General features: G+C 39.4%; 1 protein-coding gene across 3 annotated transcripts in view; it reads right to left on the bottom strand.

Annotated features, from left to right (window-relative positions):
• The window catches only part of ADAMTS6 (ADAM metallopeptidase with thrombospondin type 1 motif 6), a 253068-nt gene that overhangs the window by 199353 nt on the left and 30346 nt on the right, over nt 1-23369 (bottom strand). For all 3 annotated transcript variants that reach the window (XM_074995514.1, XM_074995515.1, XM_074995516.1), the window contains 3 exons: nt 10856-11073; nt 10209-10292; nt 9547-9692 (listed from right to left, as the gene is read on the bottom strand). In XM_074995514.1, the coding sequence (XP_074851615.1) occupies nt 9547-9692; nt 10209-10292; nt 10856-11073 (448 nt within the window). The remainder of the gene's footprint in view (nt 1-9546; nt 9693-10208; nt 10293-10855; nt 11074-23369) is intronic.

Genomic DNA, 23369 nt, shown 5'->3' with positions numbered 1-23369 from the left:
CTTACATTTTAAGTGCATGCAGAGACAGGAACAGACGGATTTTTGCCTTTGAAACTTTGGACATGATATTCCCTAATGAAATAAGAGTGCAAGGCCTGAGAAACATGCCCTTTAGGTTGTTGCCTGAAATTGGAGCCACTTTTCCCTGACAGGACAAGGTCCAAGAGCTCAGTGAGAACCTAAGGCAGGACTTAATGTATGTACCAAGCTTGGGCAGGAGCATTTCTCTGCAAGGCAAGGCAGGCTTCAGAATGGGAGTGGGACAAGCTATCCTGATATGGAACATTGCCAGAGAGGTAGTATGTCGAAGAAAAGGCAAGCAAACCAGTGCTGAAGCCTAACAGTGTTGCATCACTTCAGAGCAGGCACAACCCATGCATCTCAGAGCAGCAGGAAACATAGAGCTCCATAACTGCAGAGAGCAAAGGTTTATAAACAGTTCCTCCATCAGCTGAATCATCCACAGCCCTCATAAAATCTTAAGGATCTAAAGCAGTACATTTCCAAAGTGTATTCTTTCTAGGTTATCCAACCCTCCATCAGCCTAGCTGGTCTCCACTTCCTACTAACTTCGCCTCCCGTCTGCATGGACCCCAGACTAATGGGTGGCTCACAGAAGGAGCAGGGCTGGAGGGAACACCCTTCTGCTTAGAGGAAAATATCTGTGAGTACAGGGTGCCCTCTCTGATCTCAATTATCCTCTTCAGGACACACCACCTGTGGCCAGTCTCCTTAGCCATTTTCACAAGAGACAAAACCTGTCCTCCCCATTACACAAGGAATGATGTCAAGGGATCTCTGCAAGGAGCTCTTTGAAGGCATCTGCTCCTCCAGACACTCCTTGTACAAAATTTATATCAGGAGAGCAATCTGGTCCTGTGCATGAGTTATTTTAAAAGTCTAAATGTAAAGCAAATACTTGGTCTAAACTTCACAAGTGTATCTGCAGTAGCTTTCCTTTTAATTAATGCATTTCCTTAATTCCTCAGATTATCCTACTTAATCGTAAAATTCACAGTACGAAAAACAATTTAATTTTTTTTCTGAACCTTATATTACAATACTTAGTATAATCGATTTAAGCATTTGAATTTATGCATTTCCTAATCTCACATACATGGAAGAAGTTTAATGGTTTAAAGAATTTACAGAAAAGAGAGCCAAGAAATGCATGTATTATGCTGTTTGCCTGACTACTAAACTTAAAACGCACTCCGATGAAGAACAGTAAATCCTTTCTGAAATTTAGATGATCAATGGTTTACCTTGCTACAATGCAAGCTTGAAAATGGGTTTCATTTTATCCTTGTGACAGATGCTTTCAACTTTCAGTCACATTACTTCATAAAGGCTATGTCTACACTAGCCAAAAACTTCAAAATGGCCATGCAAATGGCCATTTCGAAGTTTACTAATGAAGCGCTGAAATACATATTCAGCGCCTCATTAGCATGCGGGTGGCCGTGGCACTTCGAAATTGACGTGGCTCGCCACCGCGCAGCTCGTCCAGACGGGGCTCCTTTTTGAAAGGACCCTGGCCACTTTGAAGTCCCCTTATTCCTATGAGCAGAAGGGAATTAGGGGACTTCGAAGTAGCTGGAGTCCTTTCGAAAAGGAGCCCCATCTGGATGAGCCGCGCAGTGGTGAGCCGCATCAATTTCGAAGTGCCACGGCCACCCACATGCTAATGAGGCGCTGAACATGTATTTCAGCGCTTCATTAGTAAACTTCAAAATGGCCATTTGCATGGCCATTTCGAAGTTTTTGGCTAGTGTAGACACGGCCAAAGAAGAAACAGAAGTGTTCAGAATATTGATCGCATGCCCAATTGCTGCTCTAAGTCATTCAAAATGTCAACCCACTTTTCCTGTAGGAAGAGACTATTTTTGTATAGTTGTAAAGCTGAAAATACAAATAAAATTAATGAAGTAACTTTCTTTGATGGTATATGTTGCTAAAAACTAGATTGCAACTTGGACTATCTACCCAGTAAGAGGGAGTAAGAGCTCCTCCTGTACTACACCCCTGTAGGAGCCTGGACCCGTGAGAAGCAAGAAACGTATTGAGTTTTGGCTCTCTCCACATCCCTAGCCAATGCTTCAGATAACACCAGTGGGTGCAGACATATTATAGGTCCATGGAGGGTGCTAGAACATCTACTTAAATCCTTCAGTCAGGGCACAATATTTTTTTCTCTGCTCTTTTTGAGGTTGACGGCAGAACAATTTTAACATCCCATCTTGGACTGGCAGCATAATCTTTGAAGGGGTTTCTTGCAGCCAAAATATCAAAATGGCCATCACATAGGCTCCTTTAGCTCTTCTACTTTTTGCCTCAAATTTGTGAGGACTCATTTGAGGAGTTATTGGTGAGCTGGAAAATTGGGACAGAATCCAAGGCTACATCTACACTTACCAGAGAAGACAGACCACTCTGGGTCAATCTTCTAGGGTGCCATTTCATGCAAGTGCAAAGCTGCGTGTTCCAGGGTCAACACTGACCCCACAATTCCTCCTGAGCCGCATGGTAGTAACAAAGGTCAACGGGAGGAGTGCTCCCATTGACCTTCTGCAGTGAAGACAGGCACAGAAGTTAATGGCTGAAAAGTCAATTTTTGGTAAGCAGTTGGCCTACCAAAACATGCGTAATAGCCATCAACCTTCAAGGTAAGTGTAGACACAGTCCAAGTCAGATCATGCTGGGGCTTGTCTCTCCGATGCAACTGCAGATAACAGGGAGAATGAGGATCTGGCACTGGAGGGCACCTCAATGGATTCCAGTACTTCCAGTGCATTGGCTGGTACAGCACCAAAAATCCATGCATAAAACGAGCAGTGTCTCCTTGCTGGGGGGGAATGGATTCTTCTTCTGAGAGTTCCTCACTCAGAGACCATGGTGCAGTCATTGCCACTTTCACCTATTGGCTGGGATGCAGAGACAAGGAGCAGTCCTGGGGAGTCAGGGCCCAATGGTGTGGCTCCAGAAACTAGTTCGAGAACTGGGGTCATGAAGATGGTAATCAGAGCCACAAAGCTGGAGTGTGGGCCATGAAGCTGGTGATCAACGTGGAGCTGGCAACCACTGCAGCAGGTTCATGGTGGTCTCCCCCTGGAAGGAGAGGCTTTCAGTGATTCTAAGACTGGTGGGTTGTCTTGGGAAATCAGTGGTACTGGGAGGGCCATCAAATTCATTGCCATCTGAAAAGCCTCAGGTTGAAGAAATATTAAGCACAGTATGCCCTGACTGCTCTCAAGTGAAGGTGGTAAGTGGAGTTAAGTGGTGGTGAGTGGAGACTGTGGGGAGGAAGAGTGGCCTGGTGCAGGTCTCATCTCAGTCGCTCCCCCTTTATTATTCGGCAGAGGGGAGTTCTGCACACTGTTTCTGGTGCCACTTCCTTGGTGCTGGAGATGGTGATCAGTGTCAAGAAGGTCCCAATATTGTAGAAAGCCCTTTCTATCATGGCTGAAATGCTTGGTGTTGAATGGGAACAGATCTAAATACACTTGGTTCCATTAACAAGACATTCAAACAAATGTCCTGGTCCTTTTCTGTGTGGAGTGAAGCTGCTGCAGATATTGCACCTATCTTTAATGTGAGTTTTCCCAAGGATCTTTAAGCAGCTTGCATGCTGGTCTCTTACTTGGATAAACTTATGGGAAGTGGTACATGCTTTGATACCCAAGGACCAAGGCATGTCCCATCCCTAGGACATTCTGTGACAGGGACTGCTGTTCAGTCTAACCAATTTACTAACAACTAAACACCTAACTGCACACAAGAACAACTGAGTCCAAAAACCCACTGCAAGAATTTACAGTCACACGAGAAAAGGCTGCAGTAACCTTCATGGGCTAGAAGTAATTGAGAAGGCACAGAGCTGATAGAGGCCTTTAATGACATGGCGTAAGCATGGGGCCTCAGGGGACACCACTAAGGTCAGCCCTATGGAAAATATCCTGATGGGAAAAATCTCCAGCAACTGTGCTGATGGGTGCACCCACAGCTAATATGGAACTGACATGAGCAAGCAACTCTAATAAGAGCCACATGACTGAAGAGAATGCACAGAAAGCATTGTGTCTGTAACATCTCAGTGACTTCTGGAACTACTTTTGGATGATAAAGTTTGAACACCACCTCTTGGAGCCTAAAAGCCAAAAGCACTTCAAAATATATTAAAAATGAAAGGCCTTTAGTCATCTCTGCACAGGTATGTGAGACGGTTTTGTGCCTCTTTGCAGCGGTCAAGAAAATTTACAGTTCCTTAATTTATGAGCTCAAGAACTAAGAGTCTATTACACTGATGCCATAAAGTTTTCTTTTTCCTTGAAAAGGCCAGCAGAGATAGCGCAAGATATATTCTCCCAATTCATGGCTATTTTAAAGGGCCTCATTGCCACGTGGCACCATGCCTCCAGGTTCTCATTTGGGCCACTGCAGCCATGCATTAACCTCTATCATAAGTTATGTCCTGAAGGCATAATTCATCTCTGCAAATTCGAAGGAATTAAGTTCTGCCTACCCACACTTCCCCTTGATACAATACTTTCTACTGTACATTCTAAAGTATTACATACTGCTGCTATGCACTGGAAAATAGCTGTCAAGTGACTCATTGCAGTGGGTCGGTCACTCATTGTGTGAAGTGATTTTTAATATATACACAGTAAATGCGTCTCTGTGCACTTTTTCAAATCTGAAAGGACAAGAAATCTTGAGAAACAAACATTTAGCAATACTGTTTCCTCTCCTGCAAATACGGGCAGTGCTGGAGACACATGTTGCTATGTGTTCTGATTGGTGACAAAAAGAGACACAGCATATAGGTTAGAAATGTCTTCCTAAATAACAAAGACAGTAGTAGTTGGCAACATTACATAACTGTCTAGTTAAGAAAAGTACTCAGGGCCTGTTCAATTGTCTCCAGCCCAAAGAATAAAGCAGTCAAGTAGCACTTTAAAGACTAGCAAAATAATTTATTAGGTGAGCTTTCGTGGGACAGACCCATTTCTTCAGACCATAGCCAGACCATAGACTAGCACGGTTTCCTCTCTGTTACTATTCAGCCCAAAGAAGAATGTCAACCACTTAAAAATACTCAAAATATACCACACATGGCATGTTTTTTTGTTTTCCTGCAGTTTGTCTAACTATATAGATTATAAAATTATTTGGACTGCTCAGTGTGAGACACTATCAGTCTGATTCTTTACTCCCATATGTAGTGTTTACACTCACATTAGAGGTTCCACTTTACTCATTAGGACTAGTATGTATATCAGGTTTGAAAAATTAAGCTATATATAAGTCATTTATAGGGATTCCAAACACTTTAATATTACAAACTTTTCAAATTTCTAGGCACGATAAGGTACTAATTACAGGGCCCACAGCCATGTCAGTGTATCACTGCAACACTTTACTGAAAAAGTAATAATACAGTTTGTAAATGGGAAAAGCAAGACTGCGCCTAAGTTTAAAAAAAAATGAATGCTTCTTAAATCCTTTATGGATGTAATAAGTTATTCTTATACATAAAGCACTGTGGCTGTGTAAATATGATCCTGATGGTTTTGCAAACCACATTAAGTTTGTTTTTCATTCTAAAGGATAAAATAAAGACTTGCGATGGGATTATGTCAGTAGGATGTGAAATTTCATGCTCTTATTCTTTTAAAGAAACACCATCCCTTTAAGAGAATCAACTTCCAAATATTTATCTATCTGTTTAAAACATTTAAAGCCTAGGGGCCAAAAGCTGTCCTTTGGAGACACACATGCGCATCTCAATTTCCCCACGGAACAACTCTTTTCTCTATAGGTTGTTGGATATGTGTTTAATTTGGTCTGCTGCCATACTAGGGAATAAAATTAATGGCTGTGGATCTTAACTCCAGCAGGAGGAGAATCATTCCCTGCACATTTTATTCAATCAGTCACGTTATTTGAAAAAAACAGCTTTTTCAGTACCTGAGTGTAACAAGTTAAAGGTCGCAAGCTATGAGTCTACAGAAATGAATGGGCTTGATTAAAGATCCTTTTGTTAAAGAGAGAGAGACTATAACTACATTTTGTTTGCTTTGTTTATTCCCCTCACACTGTGATCTGTGGCACAAGCAGACGGTGCATGACAGCAAAAGACACTTTATGCCCCCATACATTTCTGCACAGGTGATTAGAACAAACAACACACTTGCACCTAACTTTTGCTGCTATAGAATAATCCTGGAGGTTGGCGGGGGGCTCAGGGGGTCGCAAGGGAGCAGGAGCACAAAGAGGGAATTTAAATCTTGCCAGGAGGATAAAGGTATGCATGATTTCAAAATCTCTCTCATGCTCTCTCTCTTCTTTTATTTATTTAAATTCGGGTGAGAGGAAAAGATTATTTGAAACTGTGGAGAAAAGCCCAACTCAGAACGTTTGAATGCAATCATGCATACCAAAAATAATTAGTAGTCTAATATATTGGATATTTCAGCTTCTAAAGTTCTTAGCACCTCTGATGTGAGATAGCAGCTGTGACACAGGCAGACAAGAGGCTACCAGGAAGAGTGTACTGCACATATACAAACATACAGGATCTCACTCATATGCAGGAAAGGTCTCTATTCTTTTCTGTTTTGCACTGATTCACAAAGCCTATGCCCAGTTCCACAGTGCTAACTTCAAAAAGCTGGGCTGGAGATCATTTTGTTAATAAGATGATACTATTTGTGACACCAACAATGTTCTACCCGAATGTAATGATGGTAGTTTGTCCTCAAAGACACAAACTGTTCTTGTGTGCATTCAGATATAAAATATGGACCCACAGAAGTTTCCATACTATTATTAATGTTGCTTTGACAATAAAAAGAAAAATATTTAAAACTCCACTGGAGTTTGATAAAGTCAGAGTTACTCTATAGGAAAGAGATGACACAAACAATATTAGAGTATTAATCAACAGTAGGCTTTATGCAGAAGACTGTCAGCTCAGTATTCAAACATTAATATTTCTTTTTAAAGAATTCACTGCAACAATTTCAGGATAAAATATTTGTTATAGTCTCAGGCTAAAAATAGTTAACTGAACCATGCAATAAGGAATTGTGATAGAAAAAATGGCCTTCATTTATTGAACATTTTAGTCCAACCACAGAATTATTCTGTGCACAAAACCAACACAAACAAAATAATCTCACAATTTTTGAGTAAAAAGATAAGAATGCAATTCCTTTATCAAATATGCCTATTGTCTTTAAGTAATTTCTACTCCGATGTCACGTCAGGTCAACCACTACACTGAGACTCTGCAATAAGCACATACTATAAGCTAGCTGCACTCAGCTACTACAGGACATTTATTTGAAAGTAAATAAGCTGCTGAGCTATGTCAAAAAGTAAAAAACCTAAAGGCTTCACGCTTTGTGTCCTCAGAACCTCCACAACAATGTTGATGAAGTACAGTTTTAGTGGGCAGGAAATACTCTTGATGATCAGCATTCCTTTCTGCCTATAGCATAAACACTGGCATCACTGACAGAATCAAAAGCCATCCTCCCAACACTGCCTACAGAAAGCAGAGCGTACCAATCTTTTCATTGCTGTGAGAGAGGTGAAGGGAGGAAAGAATGCCTCACAATCTCTTCCTTTTCTACACCAGCTTGGTGCCATGTTCTATGTGGGAATGATATAAATGGGGACTAACGGCTGATGTTTCAGACTGAGCACTGTTTACTAAAATAAATCAGTGCACATCAGGGATTTCAAGATAAGCAAGGGCAAGTCTTTAATGTCATATAGTGTCAATTTTGGTGCACGAATTTTCACTTTTATCATCAATAGTTATAACCATTAAATGAAGAGAACCATTCCCCCAAGGAAGTACATAAAAACATTATCTATTGTACAGGCTGAACATCTCTCATGTGGCACCACTGGGACCTGACTGGTGCAAACAAGAGATTTTGCCGGACCATGGTAGGTCAATATTGTGTAGCACCTTACCAACACTTCCCCTGCTTACTGGGCTCTTAGAGGACATTTATGGGTAAGTTACAGATAAATAACAGCACAGAACACTGAGTGCCAGGACTGGTGACTGTAAACAAACTTTATGGGGCCACAGGAAAGTTGGCCACACCCAGGATAAGTGGTTGCCTAACTAAAATCATGCTGGATTACATGCTGGACGAGAGTGTTCCAGATGAGAGCGCTTCAACATGTACTAACAGTCTCAGAGCCAGAGACATACATGTGTTCACGTGTACAACATTAATCCTGCACATTCAGCATGTCTTTACAAAATCAGTGCCTTAACATGGTACATAGTTAGGTTCTAAATTTTGTACTTTTTTTAAGGACTTTTTCAGAACAATTTCTACTGTTAAAGCAAAGTGATTCTCTCAAAGATACTGGAATTTATTGTATTTGTGTAGCTACTGCATGTTCCTTAATGGAATATATTAAAAGCAATTTATCAAATATTGATGAAAAACATTTTGCACTCAAAATAGTTACATGCAAGAGATCAGTACCTGTAGCATATTCTTTCATTGATATGCTACTATAATTTAGAATCAGATTTTTTCCCCCTCAAAAATATCATGCCATTTATCCTCAAATGCCAACCAGGAATCAGATACTTTGTTGTATAAATCTTGAGGGCATTATTCTACACTAATCTCATACCAAAAGCTTCCAATGAAGTTTGATATGTTGCGTAAACCACTGAAAACGGTATTTATAATAGAAACTTTAAAGATCCTTAAACATTAAAGATCCATGAATATTAGCATCATTTTCATATTTAAAAATAATAAAAATGTCCCTCAGAAACAGCTGCACAGAAATACTATTTTAAGACATTCTAATTCTAGAATGCATTACTTCTTTACCTGTAACCACACAAAGAAAATAGAATAATAGGACTGAGAGATTACAGAGCATGCAGCATAGAACTTGCTTATGGAAAAGGTTTATATACAGTGAAATACCTTTAGACATAAGTGTTGTATGAACACTGACATTTCACTGTCTTTTTCTTCATTTAAGTTACAAAGCATCATATGCACAGCCAGAAGTTAAGGTGGTGTAAATCTGCATAGCTCCACTGACTTCATTGAAGTGACACTGATTTACACCTAGGATCTGTCAAGAATGTTTTACACTGAAAACATTATGCAGTAGTAACAAAACAATTTTCATCCTGCTTTTTGATCCTCTTCCCAGAAATTTTGTTCAGCTATAAAAGTTTCAAATGATCAAACAAATTCATCAGCTCTACTCCAAGATTTTTTTTATGAGAGTAGTTAAGAGAAGCACAGTTATGGACGTTACTGAAACTGTATGTACTTGAAGTTTTTATGCATTCTCTTTTCAATTTTTTACATATGTATTTTAATGGTCTGATACATTCTCAAAGGCAAGCAACATATTATCTTTTTACCATCACAAGATTACCTACCCCTTAAATTACTTTAAATGTATGTTTTATACTTAAGTAAATATAAGAAAACCATAGAAAGAAGATAAAATAAATACAAGACTTGCAATAAACCATACCTAGTAATAAGAACCGCATTATCATGGTGTGCAATCCCATTTTCTGGAATAGTGTTTCCATCGCTTTGGTGGGAGAGTATGGATTTCTGCCACTTACAGAAGCTATCGAGGGACTTGTCTGCATGGTGGTTTATCTCCAAGTTTGGCTGCAATACAAAATGCATACCAGAAATGTTCCAAACAAATTACTAAGGTCAGTTGTTAAGCCTTTTGAAGACTAAAATGGGACTATAATTAGAAGCAGTGGATTCTAGGAATAATTTCTTCTTGCCAATTTTTATCTCTAAAATCTGACCTAGAGTTCAGTTTGTGAACAGGAATTCTTTCACTTCCAGCTTAATAATGGGTATACCAGTTTAAAATGTTTAGATTGTTAAAATATAGACCTAGAAATAAAATTGTAATTTTAAGTCTCTACTACTGAAATCTCCAAAAGTTGATTACATCTGTTACTTCAGGTGAATATTATTAAGATGTTAGATGGGGCATAGTCCTTCAAACTATTTCTAATTTCCTTAAAAATGGCAAAAGATTTCAGATGAGGCTTTATATTGAAATATAGCCTTTCTAAACAACAATTAGGAAGATTCTATAATAACATACAGTGAAACAGCCTGTAGTTTAGTGGTCTGAAGTTTAACATTACAGTAGCCCCGTCTTACCTGATCTTCAGTAAGAACAATTAAACGAGTCACTATTATATTCACAACGTTTCCTAGACTGGAATCACGATAAAGTTTGGCAACCTGACCTCCAGAAAAGAAGAAAAGATACAAAGTCAGACAAAAAACACCATTTATTTGACATATGTTTAAAATTAGTCTGTTTTCTTTTACTATATATAATTTAATAATTTGAACACTTATTACAACTATCTAAAGAAATATATCTAAGTCAATCTTAACTTATTCAGTAAGATAAATCAATATCCCATACACTTTTTTGCACTGCAAATACTGAAGAGAATAAACTTGTTTCATAACTGAATACCTTATGACAAAAGATGTTCAGAATGCTAATCTAAACAAAAGAACCAATTAAAAGTATAACCACAACAGGGTTAATTTATTTAAAATAAAGCTCAAAACAACATGTATTAATAACTATCACAATATCCATCTGAATAAGAAAGACAATAGTATTGGATGTCTTACTTATCTTTTAATATTAACATTCTGTTGTATCAGTTTTTGCAGGCTGATACATATTTTAAGGCAGTGTTTATTTCAAATAAAAAAATACTTATTGCACAATTGCCTATCCTACAAAAAATGTTACTTATGTTAACATATGGAGGGGTCAAACTTACAATATTCATTACACTCAAAATGTAATGCTCAATGTCTTTGCGACCATGGTATCCCACCATCATTTTGTCTGCTACTACCAGCGTCTCCACAAAGCGTTCAGTGCTTACTGATCTCTTCTGTCGACGATGACTACTTAGAGTGTTATTAATTGGAAGTACAGTTGGAAAAGCAGATGTATCATTCATCCACCAAGGTTTACTACTTCTTGTGAGGTCTTCTAGGAATCAAAATAATTAACCACTTCAGATAGGTCACTAGTTAAACATGTTCAGATACAGCTGTTTCATGTTGATATTATCTTAAAGTTTCTAAAATAAACAAGACTTTCGCGAGGGCAGGAAGAAATTAAATCTTTTCTTTAAAAACATAGTATATTTTACACTTTCATTAGCACTTATATTTGCAAATTGAAAAGGAGAAAGATTTAATATAAAATATTTTAAAAAATATTATACACAAGTTCTGCTTTCATACATTATTTCATAAATCTGCTGATATCAGTATCAGCTTGCTCTCTTAAAACGTCTGATTCTGCAAAACCCTAATTTATATTCCCTTATACAAACTACATTGGCTTAATACATTTCAGTATTTTATTGGTAAAACTACTACAGGGATCTTGTCATTATCCCAAAATAAGAACTATAATCCTCAGAAATTCAGAGTTAAAGTTTAAGGAACTCCAAACATGCTAAGTCATGGTAATACACATTTAAGGCACTAAAAAAAATGATTGTGCCCCATTAGGACCTCATGCAATAACTGTTCAATTTTGCTTCATGCATAATAGTGTTTGTTCTTCCAGATTAAATTAAGCTGATGTTTGAAAACATACCAAAAAAGTTTTCATTCAGGCAGGAATTAAAAATGTCCTGACTGCATATCTTCATGGACTAATTTTTTAATTAAATTTAACAATAAATTAAACCATACATTTAAACAATAAATTAAATGTAAATAACATAAAATGAATTAAATTTAAATTTAACAATAAATTAAACTAAGGGCTAGATCCACAGAGAGATTCATACTATGTGCCTCAGTCCAAAATTTAGGTCCCCAAAACACCAGCTCAGCTGCTACCTAACCCTGCAGATACCCAAGTTTCTTCAGGTAAAGTCCCCAAGCTTCCTAAATTTCTTCTGTCATGCATAGGTATAGCCACCTACATCCGGTGTCTAGTTTACACCCAAATCCCAGTGAAACCTTCAAGTTAGGCTTTGCCCCACTTATCTCACCTGTGGGGCCCAATCTGTAAGTGTATCAGAGCAAAGCTATTGAAATCAGACCTTGTACAAAACAGATGGAGGAGGCAAATGCAGGATCCCTACTAAGTTTAGCCAAGTGGTTAAAATATCATCCATAATACAACAGAATCATGTTCAAATCCCTTTTCTGGGCCCAATGGCACAAAAATTTGAAGTCCAGTCTCATCCTCCCATTGGCATGCCGTAGTTACTGGTCTTTGGGGATATTCTGGGCTGGGTTTTTCTCAGTGTCTCCCAGTGAACCTATGCCATAATGTGTAAATAACCAAACAGCATTGAAACAGGGACTTGTATTTGGATTTCCCAAATTTCAGGTGGGCATCTAAATTCCTGGGTTACCAAATCATTCTCTCTCTCACTTTCAATGAATATTTAAGTTTGTCATCTTCAGCTATGGAACAGCAACTGGCACTTCACACGCCTAGGGTATATCTACACTAGCAAGTTCTTTAAAAAAACAAAACAAAACAGCCCTTTTCCGAAAGAACTCGCAGAGCATTGACACAAAATGAGCTCTTTTGATCTGAAATCGAAAGAACGCAGCACTTTTTCCAGCAGCCCTCTTCCTCTCCCAGATAAAGAAGGGCGCCTTTTTCTGAAAGATTCTTTCAGAAAAAACATGTGCAGACACCCTGGAGGGCCTTTTTTCGAAAGAGCAGTCTGCATGGCACCAGATTTTTCAGTCTCTGGCCTGTCCTTTTGAAAGAGCAGGGGTTGTGTTGGATACTCAGTACTGAAAGAGCGGACCAATTTTTTGATCTGCTTTTCTGTGTGGACGTGCTCTTTCGAAAGAAGTTTTTTCAGGAGAGATTTTTCGGAAGAACTTCTTTTGAAAGATTGCTGTAGTGTAAACCTAGCCCCAATAAATAATCCTTATTTTTAAAAGTAGCCCTGATGGCTTGGGCTTCATTTAATAAAATGAGCATATACATAACTCTGAGCATGTGCTTGAGCCCACCCTTCAGTAATGCACTTAGGCACAAGCTTAATTTAAGCACATGCTTATGTCCAATTTATAGCAATGCAGTTTAAGTGCACATCTAAACTTAAGCATTCTCTGCTGTGTATGGATGGACTTGAGTTTAAGAGCTTTGCTGAACTGGATGCTTAAAAGGACAACTCAGGGGAGTCATACATGCAGAAAGAAACCTATAGTTATCTACTGCAGTGAGTTAATTTGTGGCGGTGCCTATAGTGTCAGTGGCAGCCCGTAGTTGCTTCAACTATACACCCCATTTTCTATGGTTAGTGACTCAGCTATGAAGAAAACTTGTACAGATCAAATCCTCATTGCTGGAGTATAGTTCTTATATATGAAATGTTTACAGTTCACAGAATATACAGATTTACCAAGTGCCATTTCTTTAACAGACCCTTCTTAAATTGTAGAGAAAATGCAAATAAACTCAGTTACACCAGAGCATTGGTTTTATTGGTATCATTGTGACAAACCTTAAGCAAGGCTATAGTCATTCCTTTGGGAAAAAAAGAAACATCTTCACGTATTAAAGCCTGCTGAACGGTTTCTATAATCAAAACAAAGCATCCTCCTATATTTCAATCACAGTTCAAGGAAATTAAAGTTTGTTTTAAATGTTTAAAGATTTTAATCTCACTGAAACAATGATTTGGGAATGTCTGGAATCTTGTCTGATAAATTGTGTAATAAGATGAAAAAGCCCTTTTATTTGGCCATATTCAAGTTGAAAATAGTCTGGCTTTTGGTGTTCCCATAATGCAAAAAATTACTTTACAGAAGTGAAACGTGGACTAGAAAAAAATGTTGTTCATTAAACCACTACAAATAACTTGAAAATCATCTAGTGTGCATTTACAGAACCCTTTTCTAGTGTAAATAACAAACCATGTTTTACACTCGATTTGGCTTTTATATTAAGGTTTCAAAGCACTTTTGAAAATCCAACATGTATTTATATCTTTATTTTGCACCTGGGAAAACTGGGACACAAAAGGCCATATCTACATGAGTATCTTTTCCTGGCAAAATTGGGTTTTTTGTTGTAAAAACGCATGGAGTGTCTATGCAAAATACGCTATGTCGACAGTTTGTTGACAAAACCCAGCACATCCACCAGCAGCGTTATGCCTCTCCCCATTCAGGTATGATGCCTACCTTAACAGTGTTCTGTCAACAAAACAGCCATGAAGATGCTCTGGGGCCCTTTTGCTGACAGACCGGGCTTCCAGTTCACCGGGCAGCCCTGTTTGCCGAGCGTCCGGTCAGCAGCTCTGTCGAGCGACGGAGAGGTAATCTGGCTGCTCTCTGTTGACTGAGTAGATTGCGCTTCTCATCTGCTTTTGTGTGTTGACTCCATCTGTTGACAGAGGTCCTGCCGGGAAATCTCTTCCAACAGTGACATCTGTCGACAGAGGTTTCCTGCGTAGCCATGGGCAACATGGTGTTGACCAGTCACACAAATCATGGGGAAATTTTGGAATGAATCCAGGTACCTACACTCTTGGTCCCTTCCTCAGTCATTATATGCTCTTTTTTCTGTTTGTTTTTTTTAAATTCATGTTAACTAAAATTGGTTAGAACTTTAAAAAAAAATTAAATTTCAATGAAAACTGAAGCACATTGGCAATCCTTTCATGATAATTGCCTTTTTTCCCCACCAGCTGTAATTCTATCATTTTGATACATGATTCCAGAAAATATATCTAACTTAAGCTGACATTAAGGTTAAGAGTGTATATATTATTAATTTAAAAGTAACCCCCTCTCAAGAGTGTTGTAATGATCCATAAAACAAGTACTACAAACCAAAGAAATTCAGATTTAAAGAAATTCAAACTTGTTAGGTATGGAAACACTAAGTTAAAGTACTCAAACAACCTTAACTCTGCCCTGTAAAGATCTCAGAAGGGAAACCCCTCCCCAAATAGTTAATATTTAAAATCAGTTCTATCTAATATGGACTTAGAAGCACTAAAATTCTTTCATTATCATACTGTAATTACATTTTATCACTACAAGACAAGACAGGTTATTGACATATACTTTCAACTTTAACACTAACATAGCAGAGGGGATTTTTGTCTGTGGATGTCTTTGCTGAATTCTGTTTTGTTTTTAAGTATTAAAATTGCACATATGAACACGAAACATAAACCCGAAAGAGATCATTGTTATGTAATATCACAAATCAGTAAAGATTTATAATATCAATCTTAAATAATTTTTCTGTTTTAATTTTTAATGCCACACTTGGTATGCTTTGACTGATGCATAAAACTTTCGACTCCACATAAAGTTCAATGAATCCGCATTATTCTGTTATTAATATCATTTGGGACACAAAAATGTCTAACAAGTCCTACATTTCTAAAAGAATAGATTTAAAATTAATTTTAACAAATTTTATTGTGTATTCGTATAGATTCAGTGTAACAAGAGTATATGTCGTCAGTTTGGGAAGAAAACTCTACATTCTTCATAAGTCATGCAGATGTTAAATAGTTGATTAAGTGAAAAACCTGACTAAACCTAATCTTTGGATTTGTGACCTCCACAGTATCTCCAAAGAAAGGCCCAATCTTGTTCATGCTGAAGTTTATGTGATGTTTACTTCTAATTTCAGTGAAAGAAGGAACAGTCATAGAATCATAAAACTATAGAACTGGAAAGTATCTCAAGAGGTCATCAAGTCTAGTCCCCTGCCCTCATGGCAAGACCAAGTACCATCTAGACCATCCCTGACAGGTCTATCTAACCTGCTCTTAAATACTCCAGCGATTTACATTCCACAACCTCCCTAGGCAATTTATACCAATGTTTAACCACCCTGATAGTTAGAAAGTTTTTCCTAATGTCCAACCTAAGCTTCTGTTGCTGCACTTTAAGCCCATTGCTTCTTGTCCTATCCTCAGAGGCCAAGGAGAACAATTTTTTCCCTCCTCCTTGTAACACTCTTTTAGGCACTTGTAATCTGCTGTCTCGTCCTCTCATAGAATCATATGGCTGGAAGGGACCTCAGGAGGTCATCTAGTCCAGCTCCCTGCTTCAAGCAGGCTCAAACCCAACTAAGTCATCCCAGCCAGGACCTTGTCAAGCTGGGACTTAAAAACCTCAAGGGATGGAGAATCCACCACCTCTCCAGGCAACGAATTCCAGAGCGTCACCACCCTCCTGGTGAAGTAGTTCTTCCAATCTAGTCCTCTCCTTTGTAACTTCATACTATTGCTCCTTGTTCTGACATCTGACACCACTGAGAACAGTTTCTCACCATTCTCTTTAGAGCTCCCATTAGGAAGTTGAAGGCTGATATAAAAATCACCTGTCAGTCTTCTCTTTTGTAAACTAAACAAGCCCAAACCCCTCTCCTAGCATTTTCTTTGCGAAACTAAACAAGCCCAATTCTTTCAGTCTTTCCTCATAGCTCATGTTCTCTAGACCTTTAATCATTCTTGTTGTCCTTCTCTGGACTCTCTTCAATTTTTCCACATTTCTCTTCAAATGTGGAGCCCAAAACTGGACACAATACTCCAATTAAGGCCTAATCAGCACAGAGTAGAGCAGAATGATTTCTCATGTCTTGCTCACAACACTCCTGTTAATGCATCCCAGAATCATGTTTGCTTTTTTGGCAACAGTGTCACACTGTTGACTCATATTTAGCTTGTGGTCCACTATGACCCCAAGATCCCATTCTGCAGGACTCCTTGATAGATAGTCGCTTCCCATTCTGTATGTGTGAAACTGATTATTCCTTCCTAAGTGCAGTGCTTTGCATTTGTCCTTACTAAACGTCATCCTTCTTACTTCAGACCATTTCTCCAGTTTGTCCAGATCATTTTGAATTACAACCCTATCCTCCAAAGCAGTTGCAACCCAGCCCAGCTTGGTATCATCTGCAAATTTACTAAGCATACTTTCCAGGCCAATATCTAAACTGTTGATTAAGATACTGAACAGAACTGGTCCCAAAAGAGACCTCTGTGGAACGCCACTTCTTATGCCCTTCCAGCATGATTGTGAAACTTTAATAACTACCCTCTGAGAATTGTTATCCAGCCAGTTATGAACCCCCCTTATAGTAGGGTTCTAAATGGCTTCTCTCCAGTTTATTGATAAGAAGATCGTGCGAGACCCTATCAAATACCTTACTAAAGTGTAGGTATACCACTTCCACCATTTCTCCATAATCCACGAGGCTTGTTATCCTATGCTTGCTGTTACCTACCACCTTATTTTCTTCTACATGTTTGCAGATGAATTCTTTGATTACTTGTTCCATTATCTTTCCTGGGACAGAAGTTAAACTGATTGGTCTGTAACTCCCTGGATTGCACTTATTCTCCTTTTTATAGACAAGCATTATGTTTCCCCTTTGCCAGCCTTCTGGAATCTTCCTGGACTTCCAGAACTTTTCAAAGATGATATGTAAAGGCTCAGAAACCTTTCTATCAGCTTCTTGATTATTCTAGGATGCATTTCATCAGGCCCTGGTGACTTGAGACATCTAACATCTCTAAGTGATTTTTAAATTGTTCTTGTTTTATCTTCTAAACCTATCCCCATCCCAACAGCATTCGCTATGTTAAGCATTCCTTCACTGGGCTTCTTGGTGAAGACCAAAACAAAGAAGTTATTAAGCACCTCTGTCATTTCCAAGTTTGATGATATTGTTTCTTCCTTCTCTCTGAGCAGCAGGCCTATCCTGTCCTTGGTCATCTTACTGTTTCTTGTTACCCTTTATGTCTAGCTTTTCTGAATTCCTTTTGTGCCTTTGCCTTTCTAATCTTGCCCCCTGCATATCTATACTGCTTGCTGATATCCATCCTTTGTCATATGCCCTAGTTTGCACTTTTTAATCGACCTCCATTTTATTTTTGAGATCATGCAAGATCGCCTGGTTAAGCTAAGGTGTCTTTTGCCATACTTTCTATCTTTCCTATGCAGTGGAATAACTTGCTTTTGGGCCCTTACTAATGTCCCTTTGAAAAATTGTCAGCTCTCTTAAGTTGTTTTCCCCCTTGTCTTGCTTCCCATGGGACCTCACTTACAAGCTCTCTGAATTTACCGGAATATGCCTTCCTAAAATGCACTGTCTCCGTTTTGCTGCTCTCCCTTCCACCACTCCTTAGAATCATGAACTCTATGATTTCATGGCACTTTCTCCCAGACTGCCTTCCACTTTCAAATTCTCAAACAGTTCCTCCCTGTTTGTTAAAATCAAATCTAGAACAGCTTCTTCCCTACTAGCCTTTTCCCCTTTTTGAAATAAAAAATTATCTTTAATGCAGTCCAAGAACTTATTGCATAGTCTGTGCCTCGCTGTGTTAGTTTCCCAACATATGTATGCACAGTTAAAGTCCCCTTTACCCCCAAATGTTGTGCTTTGGATGGTTTTGCTAGTTGATTAGAAAAAGCCTCATCCACCTCCCTCTTCTGACTGGGTAGGTGGTCTGTAGTAGACCCCTAGCATAACATCACCCTTGTTTATTACCCCTTTTAACCTAACTCAAAGACTCTCAATGCTTCCATCTTCTATGTCCATCTCCACCTCAGTCCATGTGTGTACATTTTTAATACATAAGGCAACACTTCCTCCCTGTTTACCTCATCTATCCTTCCTGAGTAAGCTGTATGTACCCTTTTATACCAATAGTCCAACCAGTCACAAAAATAACAGTTCCATATTACTGAATGATATAACATTCTATTAATGGCTTAGAGAATAATGCAGCAGAAAATAACCATGAATTAGTAAGAGTTGCTATTCAATTGAATAATGCATGAAAAAGCACAAAGGGTCTTTAAAAAAAAAAGTTCTGTAAGTATAGATTGTACCTCCTAAAACAGCATTCCCTGGTCCAGCAACATCCCACATCCGGAAGGGCCAGGGATGTTCCTGGACCAGAGAGCTGGGCACGAGGGCAAGCTGCAGCTCATGTCCTCAGGTAGTTCTTGGCGCTGGAGCCAGGATCCCCGGAAGCCCCATGGTGGGGCAGCTGCATAGGCAGGAGCCTGCATCCCCAAAAATGAGGGTGTGGAAGGAGGAGGGGGGGGGAACTGTGTAGTCCCTAGGCTGACTTGTGGGGAGAGAGTCAGTGGTGGAGTCTCCTGGAACTTCCATGGGACCAGGGCTGCCGTTCAGGACTGGAGCCACAGCCCTGACAGCTGGAACAGCGTCCCAAGTAGTCCTGTGGGCCAGAGCCTCATCTGGTGCAGCCCCACGCAGCCGCAGCTGGAGCCCTGACAATTCTATGGGGCCAAAACTGGGTCTGGGAGCAGCCACACCTGGCCAAGCCAGAGCCAGCTTCTCCTGGCAGCCCCATGGGACCATAGGCAGCCATCCCTGCAGCCCTGCTGAGTAGAAGCTGGAACCAGTATCCCACAAACAGCCCTAACAGTGGGAGCAGGAGCCCCAGCAGCAGCCTAGGACAGGGCACATACAGGGCACATGCTCCAGATGGGTGAGCAGCCCCGTGAAACACAGTGGGGAGGGGTCAGTGAGGTGGGGGCCAGTGACAGGAAACATCCTCTGATCTGGCAAATCTGTTGTCTGGGACTGGTCAGGTCCCGACCATGCTGGACCAGAGAGTTGCAACCTGTACCAACTTTTTCTTGCATTGACAAATGTTTTAAGATTTTAGTAATACTAAATAGGATTTACAACGTCCAGTTCAGGAACTATTAATGTGTTTTCCCTGACGCCCTTGATTTACACAAGACTGTGCATATACAATTTGTTCTGGACATGGGGAATCACATAGTTGTGCCACCCCAGATTACATACTTGTCAATTGTAAAGTTCAAACTTCAATTGTTTTTACAATCAGCAGATTCAATTCACATTTAATAGGATAATGCATAATGTGTAATAGTATAACATTTTTCATTCTCTCACGTCTATAAAATTGCTGAGGTATTTTGCTAAATTCTCAAAATGCACCATAATTCACCTTCAAGAAAAAAAGTCTAAAAGAACATTTCTGCTAAAAGTGTGTGTTTATTTAAAAATTCATATGCTATGCAAAAACAGTGGATTACAATGAAAACTACTTTGCAACCTTATTCGAACACACACGACAACTTATCAACTAAGTAACCATTTCAAAAATCGTCTCAACAAAGTATGCACACAAGTGAAAATACCACGGAAGTAAAATTTGCGTTATGCTCTTTATCACAAAACTAATGGTGAAAGACTTCAGAGTGCTGCCTATAAAACTCTTACATTAAGCTTGATTATAAACCAAGCCAAATTCTGATCTGGCAAAATACAGTTTCACGTGCTTCCGAAAACTTAACTTGGTTTTGCATTAGGAAAATGTTATTTATGTATTTGCAAAAAAAATTATAAAAAGAGATAGAAAAATTAAGATAACTCTAAGGTCTTGATCCTGCGAGGTGCCAAGTACTCCTGCAATAAGCTGAGTACTCTCAACTCCTTTTGAAGTCAGTGGAGTAGGATCAGGCCTATAATGAGGAATTTAATCAGTTTGGTGGGGGTAAGGTGGGTAAGAGCTCCAACAGTATTACTCTTAACTCTTTTTTTCTCCTGAAACATTAAAAAGACACCATTTATTCTGCTTAAATTTTTGATATCATCACTTTTACACTGGAACAATGGAGTTATTCTGGATTTACACTAGCGTAATTTAGAGGAGAAAAGTTGTCCTATTGTACATTGATTTTGTTAATGAAACACTATTCTCACAGCCAAACTCAGGTAAGGCTGTGAGCACATACATACTTTAATATGAAATGTTTATTCAATATTACAGCTGAAAAATGCAAAACTTGATGGAAACATCAGTAAGACTTTTCTTTCTCAAGTCTCCCCTACAACCTTCTCTACATCACCTCTCAAGGCCAGAAACAGAAATCTTTAACCCTTCCTTAAATATTATTTTTCAATCTGAGCCACAGACTGCAGACAATTCCAATCCATACTGGCATGCGATCCACCACTTACGGAACAAAGACAAAATGGTTACTTACTTTGCAATAACAGCTGGCTTTTAGTGTAGCTGTGCACGTAAATTCAACTCTACGCACGTGCACACTCAGTGTACTTAGAGACTTTTGTCAGCAGTACCACTAGGTGATGCGGGTGCCACGTGCTCTCAAGTGAGGGCATAAAATGGATGTGTCTGATACCCATTTCTCTGTTCTTTTGCACCACTGTAAGTAATGTCTGACCTACTAGGGAAGGTGTGAGGCCAGGAGAATATTTACGTGCCCAACACATTTTGGAAAGCTTACTGTCAGATAAGTAATATTTTTTTCTTCCGCAAGTGATTGTGCACATAAACGTCACACTGTGGGTTATTTATCAGCACTTCCCTTACAGGGATTTCAAACCATGTGAACAGAGACTGTAACACAGACTTGCCACACCTGGCATCATTGTAAGAGGTTTCACCAATGGCAGAGAGAGCTGGAAAATGATGATGATCATGTTGTTACCTTGCTCATATCAGTTATTGAAATGTTGTTCAAGAACACTGATGTGATGAGCATAAAAAAAGGCCATACTGGATCAGACCAATGGTCCCAGTATCCCTTCTTTCGACAGTGGTCAATGCCAGATAATTCAGAGGAAATGACCAGAACAGGACAACTCTCCAGTGATCCATCATCAGGCTGTCACATGTTTAGAGATATCCTGCGCATTGACTGAGCCAATATTGTCTTGGCCACCGATCTCAAACTCATGGCTGGCGGGCCATCTACAGGTGGAACATTTTCACAATCTGGCCTGGCTCTTGCTGCCATAGTGACTGCAGGGGCACCTGACTGCTCTCCTGCACCAGACCCGCCCCCACCCCCAAGTAATCCCAAAGGCTGTGTGCCTCAGGAGACAGGGTGCAATGCTGGGGAGAGGGTGGGATAGTAAATGGAAGGAGCGAGACTTGGGAGAATCTTGGGATTGTGAAAATGCTCCAGCTGTAGATGGTCCCCAGGCGTTAGCCATCCCAGTGCAATGGTAGCTCAGTGGTTTGTGCGTTGGCCTGCTAAACCCAGGATTCTGAGCCCAACCCTTGAGGGGGCCATTTAGGGGTCTGGGGCTAATAAATTTAAAAAAAAAAACCCGTCAGGGATGGTGCTTGGTCCTACCAAGAGGGCAAGGGACTGGACTCAATGACCTCTGAAGGTCCCTTCCAGCTCTGTGAGATAGGAAGTTGAAACCAGACAAAACCTGAGTACCCTTGAAATGAGAGGAACTGGAGGGAATGCATTTAGGAGGTGACCAGACAAGGGTTCCCTCTAATATTTTTCATCCATGGGAAGAATAAATTTTGTTATGTGCACCAAGGCATATGGGGATGTGCACCAGCAGTAGTAACACATGCTGCCTGCTATACGTGCTCTTCTAATCAGCTGGGCAGCACCTGAATCTCTCCTTGGTGGCTACCCAAATGCTCAGTTTACAGGGAACACTGGAACAGACCATCAAAAAAAAAAAAAGCATCAGTGACAGAACCAGCTGCAGTTGGCACTGGAGCAAAACACTGTGCATTTGTTGTTGAGGTTGGCTGCAAATAAGTTTATTAGTTTATTCAACATTATAGTTGAAAAATCCAAAACCCAGCAGTAGAAAATCTGGAGGAGACTATCCTTCTAGAGAGTCTAGACAGGCCACTTGTGAAAACCTTAATGATGGAATCCCCTAGTGTGTTTTTCACTCCTGGAAGGTGAAAAGCACTCAGGGAAACACTGTCTTCTTGAGTGTTCCTTTAACACCTCATTTGTCCAGTGGCCCCACTGATTGGCAAACTTCCTATTTGTATTATTTTTTTTTAAAATTGCTGCTAGTTTCTGGTTTTAATTTTATTTTGTTGTTGTTTTTTGCTATTTGCTCTTCAATGGCTTTTTTTGGACTGCTTAATTATAAATTTTACACTTGACTTGCCAGACTTTAGCCTCCTTTCTATTTTCTTCAGAAGAATTTTACTTTCTTTTGCCTCTAATCACTTCTTTTCTCTGTTGGTGGCAATTTTTTTTGTCGTCTTCTTAATTTAATCATACACTTAAGTCTCAATTACAGTGTTTTTAAGAAGTTTCCATGCAGCTTGCAGGCATTTCCCTCTTGTGACTTTTTCTTTTAATTTCCATTTCACCAGCTTCTTTATTTTCACGTAGTTCACCTTTCGAAAGATAAATTCTACTTCTTGGCTTCTTCGGTATTTATACACACCCACCCAAAGACATTAATTACATTGTGGTCACTGTTTCTGAAAGGGTTAGCTATCATCACCTCTTGGACCAGGT

Source organism: Carettochelys insculpta, chromosome 5, assembly GCF_033958435.1.
Source record: "Carettochelys insculpta isolate YL-2023 chromosome 5, ASM3395843v1, whole genome shotgun sequence".
In the NCBI taxonomy this organism is placed as follows: Eukaryota; Metazoa; Chordata; order Testudines; family Carettochelyidae; genus Carettochelys; species Carettochelys insculpta.
This window is presented reverse-complemented; position numbering and strand designations above follow the sequence as displayed.